Genomic DNA, 13,158 nt, shown 5'->3' on the forward strand with positions numbered 1-13,158 from the left:
GTGCAAGTGCATGCTTGCACACGTGTGATCCAGCCTTTATTTGTGCAAGTGCACGCAGATCAGCTATTCATTATATTCAAATTAAATTAAAATAAAAAATGTTTAAGAAAAATTAAGAAAGAATTGCATTAAAGAGTTAAGTACTTATCTATATAAACAGTGGTTCTGCTCTATATATATATTTTAAACTTGATATTCAAGAAACCAGGTGTTTCACAGTATAAAGTCAAATGATAAAACATAAAGAAAGCTGGCATTTGCCAAATGACTACAAATAGGACTATATGTGTTAAATTACACACAGTGTAATGTGATCTGCAGTAAGTCTTACCTTGTGATTATACGAATCCGCCACATACAACACGTTTCTGTTTGGGTCCCATGCTACACCTAATGGGTGCTGGAGCTTGGCATTAATGCCTATTCCATCGGTATCTCCAAAGGCAAATAGGTTCTGAAGAGAACAAAAAACAGTTCAAGCGCACTCACACCAGCTACGTCACAAATAAAGACTGAGCACGTGTGCGTATTTAATTTATTCAGGGGTTTTGCACATCTAATTAAAGGAACATGAAACCCATAACTTTTCCTTCATGATTTAGACCGAGCATACAATTTAAAAACAACTGTACAATGTATTTTTGTTATCCAATTTGATTAGTTCTCTTTGCATCCTTTGTTCAAAAGCATGCCTAGGTAGGCTCAGGAGGTGGGAGCTAGCTGCTGTACATATGTCTCTTGCAATTGGCTTACTTATGTGTTCAGCTAGCGCCCAGTAATGCATTGCTGCTCCTTCAACAAAGGATACCAAGAGAACAAAGCAAAACTGACAAGAAAAATTGGAAAGTTGTTTAAAAAGGTTATGCTCTGATACATGAAAGAAAAATGAGGTGTTTCATGATTCTTTAAAAGGTACAGTGTGGCCTTTTTTAGAATCTAAAGGCTAAAAACACAATCCTTCAGTGGGAATTCTTTAATAAATACTTTACATTAGCTTCATTTTATTTTTATTCTTTCCAATAAAAAAGTGATTTATCTCATATAAAGAACAGTGTTATTTTAAAAGGGACAAAAAACCCCATTGATATTTAAATATAAAATGCTAGACTTTATTAAAGGGACATTAAACACCTCAAGATATTAAAATAAATTATGTAATTACATGTAGTAAAACAAGTTTGCAATATACTTTCATTTTTTATTTTGTTCTCCTTTCCTGTAATTTGATTCTGAATATTGTGGGCTTTCCAAACATGGAAGTGCAGACACAGATGTAATCCACACAGTCATTGGTTGCACACTCTAGTGAGCCATTTATAACCATTTCTAATTGGTCTCAGCAGAAAAAGGTAACAAGTTACAATATGGCAGCACTCACTGCTTTATGCACATTAACTTTACCCTTATTTTTTCAATATTTAAACAACTATTATAATTTTTAAAAATATGTGTACAAATTATTCTCAGGCTAATCTTTGCTCTGAGTACATCATTCAAATAATAATTTATTTAGTGTTTAATGTCACTTTAAAGGGACAGTCAACACCAGAATTTTTGTTTTTTTAAAAAGAGAGATAATCTCTTTATTACCCATTCCCCAGTTTTGCGAAACACAGTCATAATAATACACCTTTTACCTCTGTAATTCCCTTGTATCTAAGCCTCTGCAGACTGCCCCCTTATTTCAGTTCATTTGACAGACTTGCATTTTAGCCAATCAGTGCTCACTCCTTGGTAAATTCACGTGTGTGAGCTCAATGTTATCTATGTGAAACACATGAACTAATGCCCTTTAGTGGTGAAAAACTGTCAAAATGCTTTCAGATTAGAGGCGGCCTTCAAGATCTAAGAAATTAGCATATGAACTTTCTAGGTTTAGCTTTCAACTAAGAATACCAAGAGAACAAAGCAAAATTGGTGATAAAAGTAAATTGGAAAGTTGTTATAAATTGCTTGCCCTATCTGAATCATGAAAGTTTATTTTTGACTTGACTGTCCAGTTATACATAGGCCGACATCAATAATTGGATATTTTCTCTCTGAATTAATGAACACGGTAAGACTGAGCTATTAACTGCTCCTCATAATGAGATTAGGACCAGCTATGTGAATATTAAATGACTATATAATATCTATCTCTATCTCTCTCTACATCTATATATCTATATCTATTACATCCCTTCTCAAAGAAGTGCTTACTCCTTAATTCTATGTGTTGTAGATATGTACACAGCACATGTTATAATGCTGCTCAATGTTAAAGGGACATGAAACTCATTTTTTTTTCTTTTGTGATTTTATTATCTCATGTGTTTTGTTCTTTCTGTATCCTTTATTGAAAAGCATACCTAGGTAGGCTCAGGAGCTGCTGATTGGTGGTTATATATATATAATCCACTGAAATAAGTGCACTCCCACGAACAGTAAATTTCAATTCTGCCAGGGTGCTATAGAAAGTTCAAATATCCAAGTTATAACACAAGCACTCACTGGACTTGATACAGGTGAAATAAAAAGTGTTTTATTTCATATAAACAAGTGAGGTTTTGTGGTGTTCACTTACTTCACCTGTATCAAGTCCAGTAAGTGCTTGTGTTATAACTTGGATATACAGTATATATATATATATATATATATATATATATATATATATATATATATATATATATATATATATATATATATATATATATATATATATATATATATATATATATACATACATATATATATACATATATATATGTCTCATGTTATTGGTTCCCCAATGTGCATTCGGATAGCTCAAAGTAGTGCATAGTTGCTTCTCCAACAAAGGCTGCCAAGAGAATAAAGCAAATTAGATAATAGAAGTAACATTGGAAAGTTCCTTATAGTTGTATTCTTTACCTAAATCATGAAAGAAAAATGTTGGTTTTCATGTCCCTTTAAGTATTTGTATCATATTAAAGGGATATTAATTTTAAAGAAATAAATCCCCTACCCCCCCCCAAAAGTAACACTTTTTGTTGTACATTCATTATTTATTGTGCCAGCTGCTGCTCTTAATACCATCTTAAAGTTGTGCTTATTCTAATACATCCAGATAGTCTGGAGTACCTCAGTCATACTTAAGTATGAAACATGCTACACAGTGTTTGTTTAGGTCAGAGTACCTGTTTAAAAGGAACAGTCTAATTGATTTTTTTTTTTGTTTAAAAAGATAGACAACACATTTATTTCCCATTCCCTAGCTTTGTACAACCAACATTGTTATATTAATCTAATGTACTTTATAACCTCTAAATGTGCCTGCAGGTACCAGAACTAATTTGCTAAATGCAAGATAGTAAAAAGCACTGAGATAAGGGGCAGTTTGCAGAGGCTTAGATACAAGCTAATTACAGAGGTAAAACGTATATCAATATAACTGTGTTGGTTTTGCAAAACTGGGGAATGGATAATAAAGGGGTTATCTATCTTTTTAAATAATCTCAATTTTCAAGTAGACTCTCCTTAACTGGCAACATCAAGAGAGATTAGGAACTTAGTTTTCACCATGGTTTAAACGGGTGTATCCCTGAACTGTTCTTGCAAATTGCACTAGCAGTGGTTAATTGGTTATATATGTTTTGCAAATGTATATATATATATATATATATATATATATATATATATATATATATATATATATATATATATATATATATATATATATATATATATATAAAATAACTTTAATGTCCCTTTAATAATCTTTATATTTATTTAATGAGCTTTTTTCTGCAAGTGGAACTGGAAATGTGTAACTGGACAAGTAATCAGTAATCTGCTGCTTATTAAATATTAACTACTTTGTTCAATGTAATGGTACAGGTGTATTTAATCAGATGAGACCACAAAGTAAGATTAGATACTGCAGCTACTCTGCTCAATCCTAACGTTTTTGATTCGCTAGAACAGGTCATTTGCATTTTTGCGTGTTTAACACATTTCTATCTATATATTTATATTACATATACACACATGAACACCCATATACACGTATAGAGACATATGCATGCACACATAGGTACACATACATACATGAACAAGCGTACACACATAGGCACGCATATACATACATATGCACAGAGACATACGCATGCGCACACACATATAGGCATACATACATGAGCACGTAGACATACACACAAACATGGGCACACATATACATACATATGCTAATACACAGACATACGCATGCGCACGCGTACATACTTTGACATGCAGACATACACACACACACAAATTATAGTGATGGTAAATATAACTGGTTCCCTAATAAGATCTCAAATCTTAATTTATTTTCCTATAAGAGACCGTTTAACTTCTAATCCCCTGCTCCAGCCGCCTGCTGAAAAAGACATTGGTTTCATTATGTGAATATTTTCCTTGTAACCAATCCTTGGTTTAGCCATATGGCACTCACATAAAAACATAATTTATGCTTACCTGATAAATTCCTTTCTTCTGTTGTGCGATCAGTCCACGGGTCATCATTACTTCTGGGATATAACTCCTCCCCAACAGGAAATGCAAGAGGATTCACCCAGCAGAGCTGATATAGCTCCTCCCCTCTACGTCAGTCCCAGTCATTCGACCAAGAATCAACGAGAAAGGAGTAACCAAGGGTGAAGTGGTGACTGGAGTATAATTTAAAAGATATTTACCTGCCTTAAAAAACAGGGCGGGCCGTGGACTGATCGCACAACAGAAGAAAGGAATTTATCAGGTAAGCATAAATTATGTTTTCTTCTGTTATGTGCGATCAGTCCACGGGTCATCATTACTTCTGGGATACCAATACCAAAGCAAAAGTACACGGATGACGGGAGGGATAGGCAGGCTCATTATACAGAAGGAACCACTGCCTGAAGAACCTTTCTCCCAAAAATAGCCTCCGAAGAAGCAAAAGTGTCAAATTTGTAAAATTTGGAAAAAGTATGAAGCGAAGACCAAGTTGCAGCCTTGCAAATCTGTTCAACAGAGGCCTCATTCTTAAAGGCCCAAGTGGAAGCCACAGCTCTAGTGGAATGAGCTGTAATTCTTTCAGGAGGCTGCTGTCCAGCAGTCTCATAGGCTAAACGTATTATGCTACGAAGCCAAAAAGAGAGAGAGGTAGCAGAAGCTTTTTGACCTCTCCTCTGTCCAGAATAAACGACAAACAGGGAAGAAGTTTGGCGAAAATTTTTAGTTGCCTGCAAGTAGAACTTGAGGGCACGAACTACATCCAGATTGTGTAGAAGACGTTCCTTCTTTGAAGAAGGATTTGGACACAAGGATGGAACAACAATCTCTTGATTGATATTCCTGTTAGTAACTACCTTAGGTAAGAACCCAGGTTTAGTACGCAGAACTACCTTATCTGTGTGAAAAATCAGATAAGGAGAATCACAATGTAATGCTGATAACTCAGAGACTCTTCGAGCCGAGGAAATAGCCATTAAAAACAGAACTTTCCAAGATAAAAATTTTATATCAATGGAATGAAGGGGTTCAAATGGAACACCTTGTAAAACGTTAAGAACTAAGTTTAAACTCCATGGCGGAGCAACGGCTTTAAACACAGGCTTGATCCTAGCTAAAGCTTGACAAAAAGCCTGGACGTCTGGATTTTCTGACAGACGCCTGTGTAACAAGATGGACAGAGCTGAAATCTGTCCCTTTAATGAACTAGCCGATAAACCCTTTTCTAAACCTTCTTGTAGAAAAGACAATATCCTAGGGATCCTAACCTTACTCCAGGAGTAACGTTTGGATTCGCACCAGTATAGGTATTTGCGCCATATTTTATGGTAAATCTTTCTGGTAACAGGCTTCCTAGCCTGGATCAGGGTATCAATAACCGACTCAGAAAAACCACGCTTTGATAAAATCAAGCGTTCAATTTCCAAGCAGTCAGTTTCAGAGAAGTTAGATTTTGATGTTTGAATGGACCCTGTATCAGAAGGTCCTGTCTTAGAGGTAGAGACCAAGGTGGACAGGATGACATGTCCACTAGATCTGCATACCAAGTCCTGCGTGGCCATGCAGGCGCTATTAGAATCACAGATGCTCTCTCTTGTTTGATTTTCGCAATCAATCGAGGAAGCAGCGGGAAGGGTGGAAACACATAAGCCATCCCGAAGTTCCAAGGTGCTGTCAAAGCATCTATCAGAACCGCTCCCGGATCCCTGGATCTGGACCCGTAGTGAGGAAGTTTGGCGTTCTGGCGAGACGCCATGAGATCTATCTCTGGTTTGCCCCAACGTCGAAGTATTTGGGCAAAAATTTCCGGATGAAGTTCCCACTCTCCCGGATGAAAAGTCTGGCGACTCAAGAAATCCGCCTCCCAGTTCTCCACTCCCGGGATGTGGATTGCTGACAGATGGCAAGAGTGAGACTCTGCCCAGCGAATTATCTTTGATACTTCCATCATTGCTAGGGAGCTTCTTGTCCCTCCCTGATGGTTGATGTAAGCTACAGTCGTGATATTGTCCGACTGAAACCTGATGAACCCCTGAGTTGTTAATTGGGGCCAAGCTAGAAGGGCATTGAGAACTGCCCTCAATTCCAGAATGTTTATTGGAAGGAGACTCTCCTCCTGATTCCATAATCCCTGAGTCTTCAGAGAATTCCAGACAGCGCCCCAACCTAGCAGGCTGGCGTCTGTTGTTACGATTGTCCAGTCTGGCCTGCTGAATGGCATCCCCCTGGACAGGTGTGGTCGATAAAGCCACCATAGAAGAGAATTTCTGGTCTCTTGATTCAGATTCAGGGTAGGGGACAAATCTGAGTAATCCCCATTCCACTGACTTAGCATGCACAATTGCAGCGGTCTGAGGTGTAGGCGTGCAAAAGGTACTATGTCCATTGCCGCTACCATTAAGCCGATCACCTCCATGCATTGAGCCACTGACGGGTGTTGAATGGAATGAAGGACACGGCATGCATCCTGAAGCCTTGTTAACCTGTCTTCTGTCAGGTAAATCTTCATTTCTACAGAATCTATAAGAGTCCCCAAGAATGGAACTCTTGTGAGAGGAAAAAGAGAACTTTTCTTTTCGTTCACTTTCCATCCATGCGACCTTAGAAATGCCAGAACTAACTCTGTATGAGACTTGGCAGTTTGAAAGCTTGAAGCTTGTATTAGAATGTCGTCTAGGTACGGAGCTACCGAAATCCCTCGCGGTCTTAGTACCGCCAGAAGGGCACCCAGAACCTTTGTGAAGATTCTTGGGGCCGTAGCCAATCCGAATGGAAGAGCTACAAACTGGTAGTGCCTGTCTAGGAAGGCAAACCGTAGATACCGTTGATGATCTTTGTGAATCGGTATGTGAAGGTAAGCATCTTTTAAATCCACTGTGGTCATGTACTGACCCTTTTGGATCATAGGTAAGATTGTCCGAATAGTTTCCATTTTGAACGATGGAACTCTTAGGAATTTGTTTAGAATCTTTAAATCTAAGATTGGCCTGAAAGTTCCCTCTTTTTTGGGAACCACAAACAGGTTTGAGTAGAACCCTTGTCCTTGTTCCGACCGCGGAACTGGATGGATCACTCCCATTAATAACAGATCTTGTACACAGCGTAGAAACGCTTCTTTCTTTATCTGGTTTGTTGACAACCTTGACAGATGAAATCTCCCTTTTGGGGGAGATAATTTGAAGTCTAGAAGGTATCCCTGAGATATGATCTCCAGCGCCCAGGGATCCTGAACATCTCTTGCCCAGGCTTGAGCGAAGAGAGAAAGTCTGCCCCCCACTAGATCCGGTCCCGGATCGGGGGCTCTCGGTTCATGCTGTCTTTGGGGCAGCAGCAGGTTTCCTGGCCTGTTTGCCCTTATTCCAGGACTGGTTAGGTTTCCAGCCTTGCCTGTAACGAGCAACAGCTCCTTCCTGTTTTGGTGCAGTGGAGGTTGACGCTGCTCCAGTTTTGAAATTCCGAAAGGGACGAAAATTAGACTGTCTAGCCTTAGCTTTGGCTTTGTCTTGAGGTAGGGCGTGGCCCTTACCTCCTGTAATGTCAGCGATAATTTCTTTCAACCCGGGCCCAAATAAAGACTGCCCCTTGAAAGGTATATTAAGTAATTTGGACTTAGAAGTAACATCAGCTGACCAGGATTTTAGCCACAGTGCTCTACGTGCCTGTATGGCGAATCCAGAGTTCTTAGCCGTAAGTTTGGTTAAATGTACTACGGCCTCCGAAATGAATGAATTGGCTAGTTTAAGGACTCTAAGCCTGTCCATAATATCGTCTAGCGTAGATGAACTAAGGTTCTCTTCCAGAGACTCAATCCAAAATGCTGCCGCAGCCGTAATCGGCGCGATACATGCAAGGGGTTGTAATATAAAACCTTGTTGAACAAACATTTTCTTAAGGTAACCCTCTAATTTTTTATCCATTGGATCTGAAAAAGCACAGCTATCCTCCACCGGGATAGTGGTACGCTTAGCTAAAGTAGAAACTGCTCCCTCCACCTTAGGGACCGTTTGCCATAAGTCCCGAGTAGTGGCGTCTATTGGAAACATCTTTCTAAATATTGGAGGGGGTGAGAACGGCACACCGGGTCTATCCCACTCCTTAGTAACAATTTCAGTTAATCTCTTAGGTATAGGAAAAACGTCAGTACTCGCCGGGTACCGCAAAGTATTTATCCAACCTACACAGTTTCTCTGGTATTGCAATGGTGTTACAATCATTGAGAGCTGCTAAGACCTCCCCTAGTAATGCACGGAGGTTCTCCAATTTAAATTTAAAATTTGAAATATCTGAATCCAATCTGTTTGGATCAGAACCGTCACCCACAGAATGAAGCTCTCCGTCCTCATGCTCTGCAAGCTGTGACGCAGTATCAGACATGGCCCTAGTATTGTCAGCGCACTCTGTTCTCACCCCAGAGTGATCACGCTTGCCTCTTAGTTCTGGTAATTTAGACAAAACTTCAGTCATAACAGTAGCCATATCATGTAATGTTATCTGTAATGGCCGCCCAGATGTATTAGGCGCCATAATATCACGCACCTCCCGGGCGGGAGATGCAGGTACTGCCGCGTGAGGCGAGTTAGTCGGCATAACTCTCCCCTCGCAGTTTGGTGAAATTTGTTCACATTGTACAGATTGACTTTTATTTAAAGTAGCATCAATACAGTTAGTACATAAATTTCTATTGGGCTCCACCTTGGCATAGGAACAAATGACACAGATATTTTCCTCTGAGTCAGACATGTTTAACACACTAGCAATAACTTGCAACCTGGTTATAATCTTTTTTAGCAAAAACGTACTGTGCCTCAAAGAGGTACTTAAACGATTAAATGACAGTTGAGATAATGAACTGAAAAAACAGTTAAAGCATCAAGTTTAAAATAACACAACTTTTAGCAAAGGTTTGTTCCCATTAGTAAATAACTAAATTTGACATAAAAAATTACAGAGTAACGTTTTTATTCACAGTCAATAAAAATTCTCACAGCTCTGCTGAGAGAATGTACCTCCCTTCAAAGAAGTTTGAAGACCCCTGAGATCTGTCAGTGAACCGGATCATGCAGGAAATATAATAGTAGCTGACTGGAATTTTTTGATGCGTAGCAAAAGAGCGCCAAAAACGGCCCCTCCCTCTCACACACAGCAGTGAGGAGAAACGAAACTGTCACAATTTAAAGCAGACAATTGCCAAGTGGAAAATAATGCCCAAACATTTATTTACTCAGTACCTCAGCAATGTAAACGATTCTACATTCCAGCAAAAACGTTTAACATGACAATATTTATTAAAAGGATTAGTAACCTTTAACAGAGTAGTTCCGGTGAAAAAACCATTCCCAGAATACTGAAGTGTATACATACATGTCATTATAACGGTATAGCAGGATTTTTTCATCAATTCCATTCAGAAAATAAAAACTGCTACATACCTCAATGCAGATTCATCTGCCCCCTGTCCCCTGATCTGAAGTCTTTACCTCCCTCAGATGGCCGAGAACAGCAATATGATCTTAACTACTCCGGTTAAAATCATAGTAGAAAACTCTGGTAGATTCTTCTTCAAACTCTGCCAGAGAAGTAATAACACGCTCCGGTGCTATTGTAAAATAACAAACTTTTGATTGAAGTCATAAAAACTAAGTATAATCACCATAGTCCTCTCACACATCCTATCTAGTCGTTGGGTGCAAGAGAATGACTGGGACTGACGTAGAGGGGAGGAGCTATATCAGCTCTGCTGGGTGAATCCTCTTGCATTTCCTGTTGGGGAGGAGTTATATCCCAGAAGTAATGATGACCCGTGGACTGATCGCACATAACAGAAGAAAAAGCCTTTAGAGCAGCGCAAAGAGATGCAACCGCATGCAGTTTTAAAGACTAATTATTTTTTTTTGTCTTTTATAGTGGGCGGCCAAACCAGGGGATTAGAAGATAAGATATATATTAAGATTAAAGCTAAATGGTCTCTTATATAAAAATTTATTAATAAAACCAAGATTTCAGATCTAATGAGTTACCCAGTTACATTTACCATCACTTTAAGTTATCAACATCAATAAAAAGATATTTTTTATAAAGCCTTAAATAAAATAAGATTAAATGTATTGCAGGATTTCCTAGCATGCACTTTGTACACAGATATCTACTAATACTACACCATTACAATGACGTCATTCATTAATGAATGTTTTAGGTAAATGTATTCTGGCACAGTAAACTTGCAAAACTTAACCAATAAGAGCTGGGGGGTTCTCTGTGTCTTACTATACGCAGGTAAGAACCATATACCCTTTATTAGAACATAAATAGGGGTAAAGTCGTACTTCCCTAAATTGTAATGTTCCCCTAAGGCTATAAGGCTACGCAATTCAATCTGAACATAATTACACAGACACATTATTAGTTCAGCTTTGCTGACTGTAAACTTTAGAATGCTGTCATCGCCAATCATGAAACAAACAGTTAAAGGTTGTGAAAATGTTAAATACCAACTCTGGTCAAACCAAAGAAAGTGTAAATAACTTTGAGAATGTAATTTATTTGTGCATCTGTGCAGCACATTATTATGTTTAACCCCATGGTGGCCAGAGAGGGCAGTAAAACAATGAGCCGCCATCTGTAGTGAACAGGGAATTATTACCATAGGATCTCGCTCTCCCCCAACAAGATGTTTCACGGCTCCGTCTTTCAGCGAGATGGTCCTAACTGTGCTGCTCTCACTATCAGCGACAAAGAGACACTTCCAAGGTTCATCCAGGCACACAGAGAGCCCAGAAGGCTGTGCAAAACCAGCTTTATGAGGGTATGAATTATTTCGGTTTTCCTCATTTCCGCTTCCGGCGAACCGAATGCACGATCCTTTGGGAAGATTGCTACAAATAAAGCATTTCACAATCTCAAAACTCTGGGAAGTGCTAGTACATCATGTTTTTGTAGCTAAAATATTTCTCCTGGCTAAGTAACATTTAGCCACCAATCAGCAAGCGCTACCCAGTGTGCTAAGCTTACAAAACCTGCTTTTCAAATAAAGATTCCAAGAGAACAAAGCAAAATTGATAATAGGAATAAATTAGAAAGTTTCTTGAAATTGCATGCTCTATCTGAATTATGAAAGAAAAATGTTGGTTTTCATATCCTTTTAAAGGGACACTAAACCCAAATTTTTTTCTTTCATGATTCAGATAGAATACAATTTTAAACAACAGTCCAATTTACTTATATTATCTAATTTGCTTCATTCTTTAGATATCCTTTGTTGAACAAATAGTAATGCACGTGGGTGAGCCAATCACGAGGCATCTCTTTTTTAGCAAAGGATATCACGTGAATAAAGCAAATTAGATAAGTAAATTAGAAAGTTGTTTAAAAACAGAATTTATGTTTACCTGATAAATTTCTTTCTCCTACGGTGTATCCGGTCCACGGCTTCATCCTTACTTGTGGGATATTCTCATTCCCTACAGGAAGTGGCAAAGAGAGCACACAGCAAAGCTGTCCATATAGCTCCCCCTCTGGCTCCGCCCCCCAGTCATTCGACCGACGGTTAGGAGAAAAAGGAGAACCATAGGGTGCAGTGGTGACTGTAGTGTACAAAAATAAAAATTTAAACCTGACTAAATGCCAGTGCGGGTCGTGGACCGGATACACAGTAGGAGAAAGAAATTTATCAGGTAAACATAAATTCTGTTTTCTCCTACATTGGTGTATCCGGTCCACGGCTTCATCCTTACTTGTGGGAACCAATACCAAAGCTTTAGGACACGGATGAAGGGAGGGAACAAGTCAGGTAACCTAAACGGAAGGCACCACTGCTTGTAAAACCTTTCTCCCAAAAATAGCCTCCGAAGAAGCATAAGTATCGAATTTGTAGAATTTTGAAAAGGTATGAAGCGAAGACCACGTCGCTGCCTTACAGATCTGTTCAACAGAAGCCTCGTTCTTGAAAGCCCATGTGGAAGCCACAGCTTTAGTAGAATGAACTGTAATTCGTTCAGGAGGCTGCCGTCCGGCAGTCTCATAAGCCAATCGGATGATGCTTTTAAGCCAGAAGGAGAGAGAGGTCGCAGTAGTTTTCTGACCTCTCCTCTTACCAGAATAGACGACAAACAAGGATGATGTCTGTCTGAAATCCTTTGTTGCCTCTAGATAAAATTTTAAAGCACGCACCACATCTAGATTGTGTAACAAACGTTCCTTTTTAGAAACTGGATTTGGACATAGAGAAGGAACAACTATTTCCTGGTTAATATTACTATTGGAAACCACTTTTGGAAGAAAACCAGGCTTGGTACGTAAAACTACCTTATCCGTATGAAACACCAGATAGGGTGAATTACATTGTAAAGCTGACAATTCAGAAACTCTTCTAGCAGAAGAAATAGCAACCAAAAACAAAACTTTCCAAGATAGTAACTTAATATCTATGGAATGTAAAGGTTTAAAACGGAACCCCTTGAAGAACTGAAAGAACTAAGTTTAGACTCCATGGAGGAGTCACAGGTCTGTAGACAGGCTTGATTCTGACTAACGCCTGTACGAACGCCTGAACATCTGGCACAGCTGCCAGACGTTTGTGCAACAAGACAGACAGAGCAGATATCTGTCCTTTTAGAGAACTAGCTGACAGACCTTTCTCCAAACCTTCTTGGAGAAAGGAAAGTATCCTTGGAA

The 13,158-nt window shown here is 38.8% G+C and overlaps 1 protein-coding gene across 1 annotated transcript in view; it reads right to left on the reverse strand.

Annotated features, from left to right (window-relative positions):
• The window catches only part of NHLRC2 (NHL repeat containing 2), an 85,725-nt gene that overhangs the window by 36,181 nt on the left and 36,386 nt on the right, over positions 1 to 13,158 (reverse strand). The window contains exons 7-8 of the mRNA XM_053692696.1: positions 11,129 to 11,360; positions 332 to 454 (exon numbers count right to left, since the gene is read on the reverse strand). Coding sequence (XP_053548671.1) covers positions 332 to 454; positions 11,129 to 11,360 — 355 coding nt within the window. The remainder of the gene's footprint in view (positions 1 to 331; positions 455 to 11,128; positions 11,361 to 13,158) is intronic.

This window comes from Bombina bombina, chromosome 9, assembly GCF_027579735.1.
Source record: "Bombina bombina isolate aBomBom1 chromosome 9, aBomBom1.pri, whole genome shotgun sequence".
Classification (NCBI taxonomy): domain Eukaryota; kingdom Metazoa; phylum Chordata; class Amphibia; order Anura; family Bombinatoridae; genus Bombina; species Bombina bombina.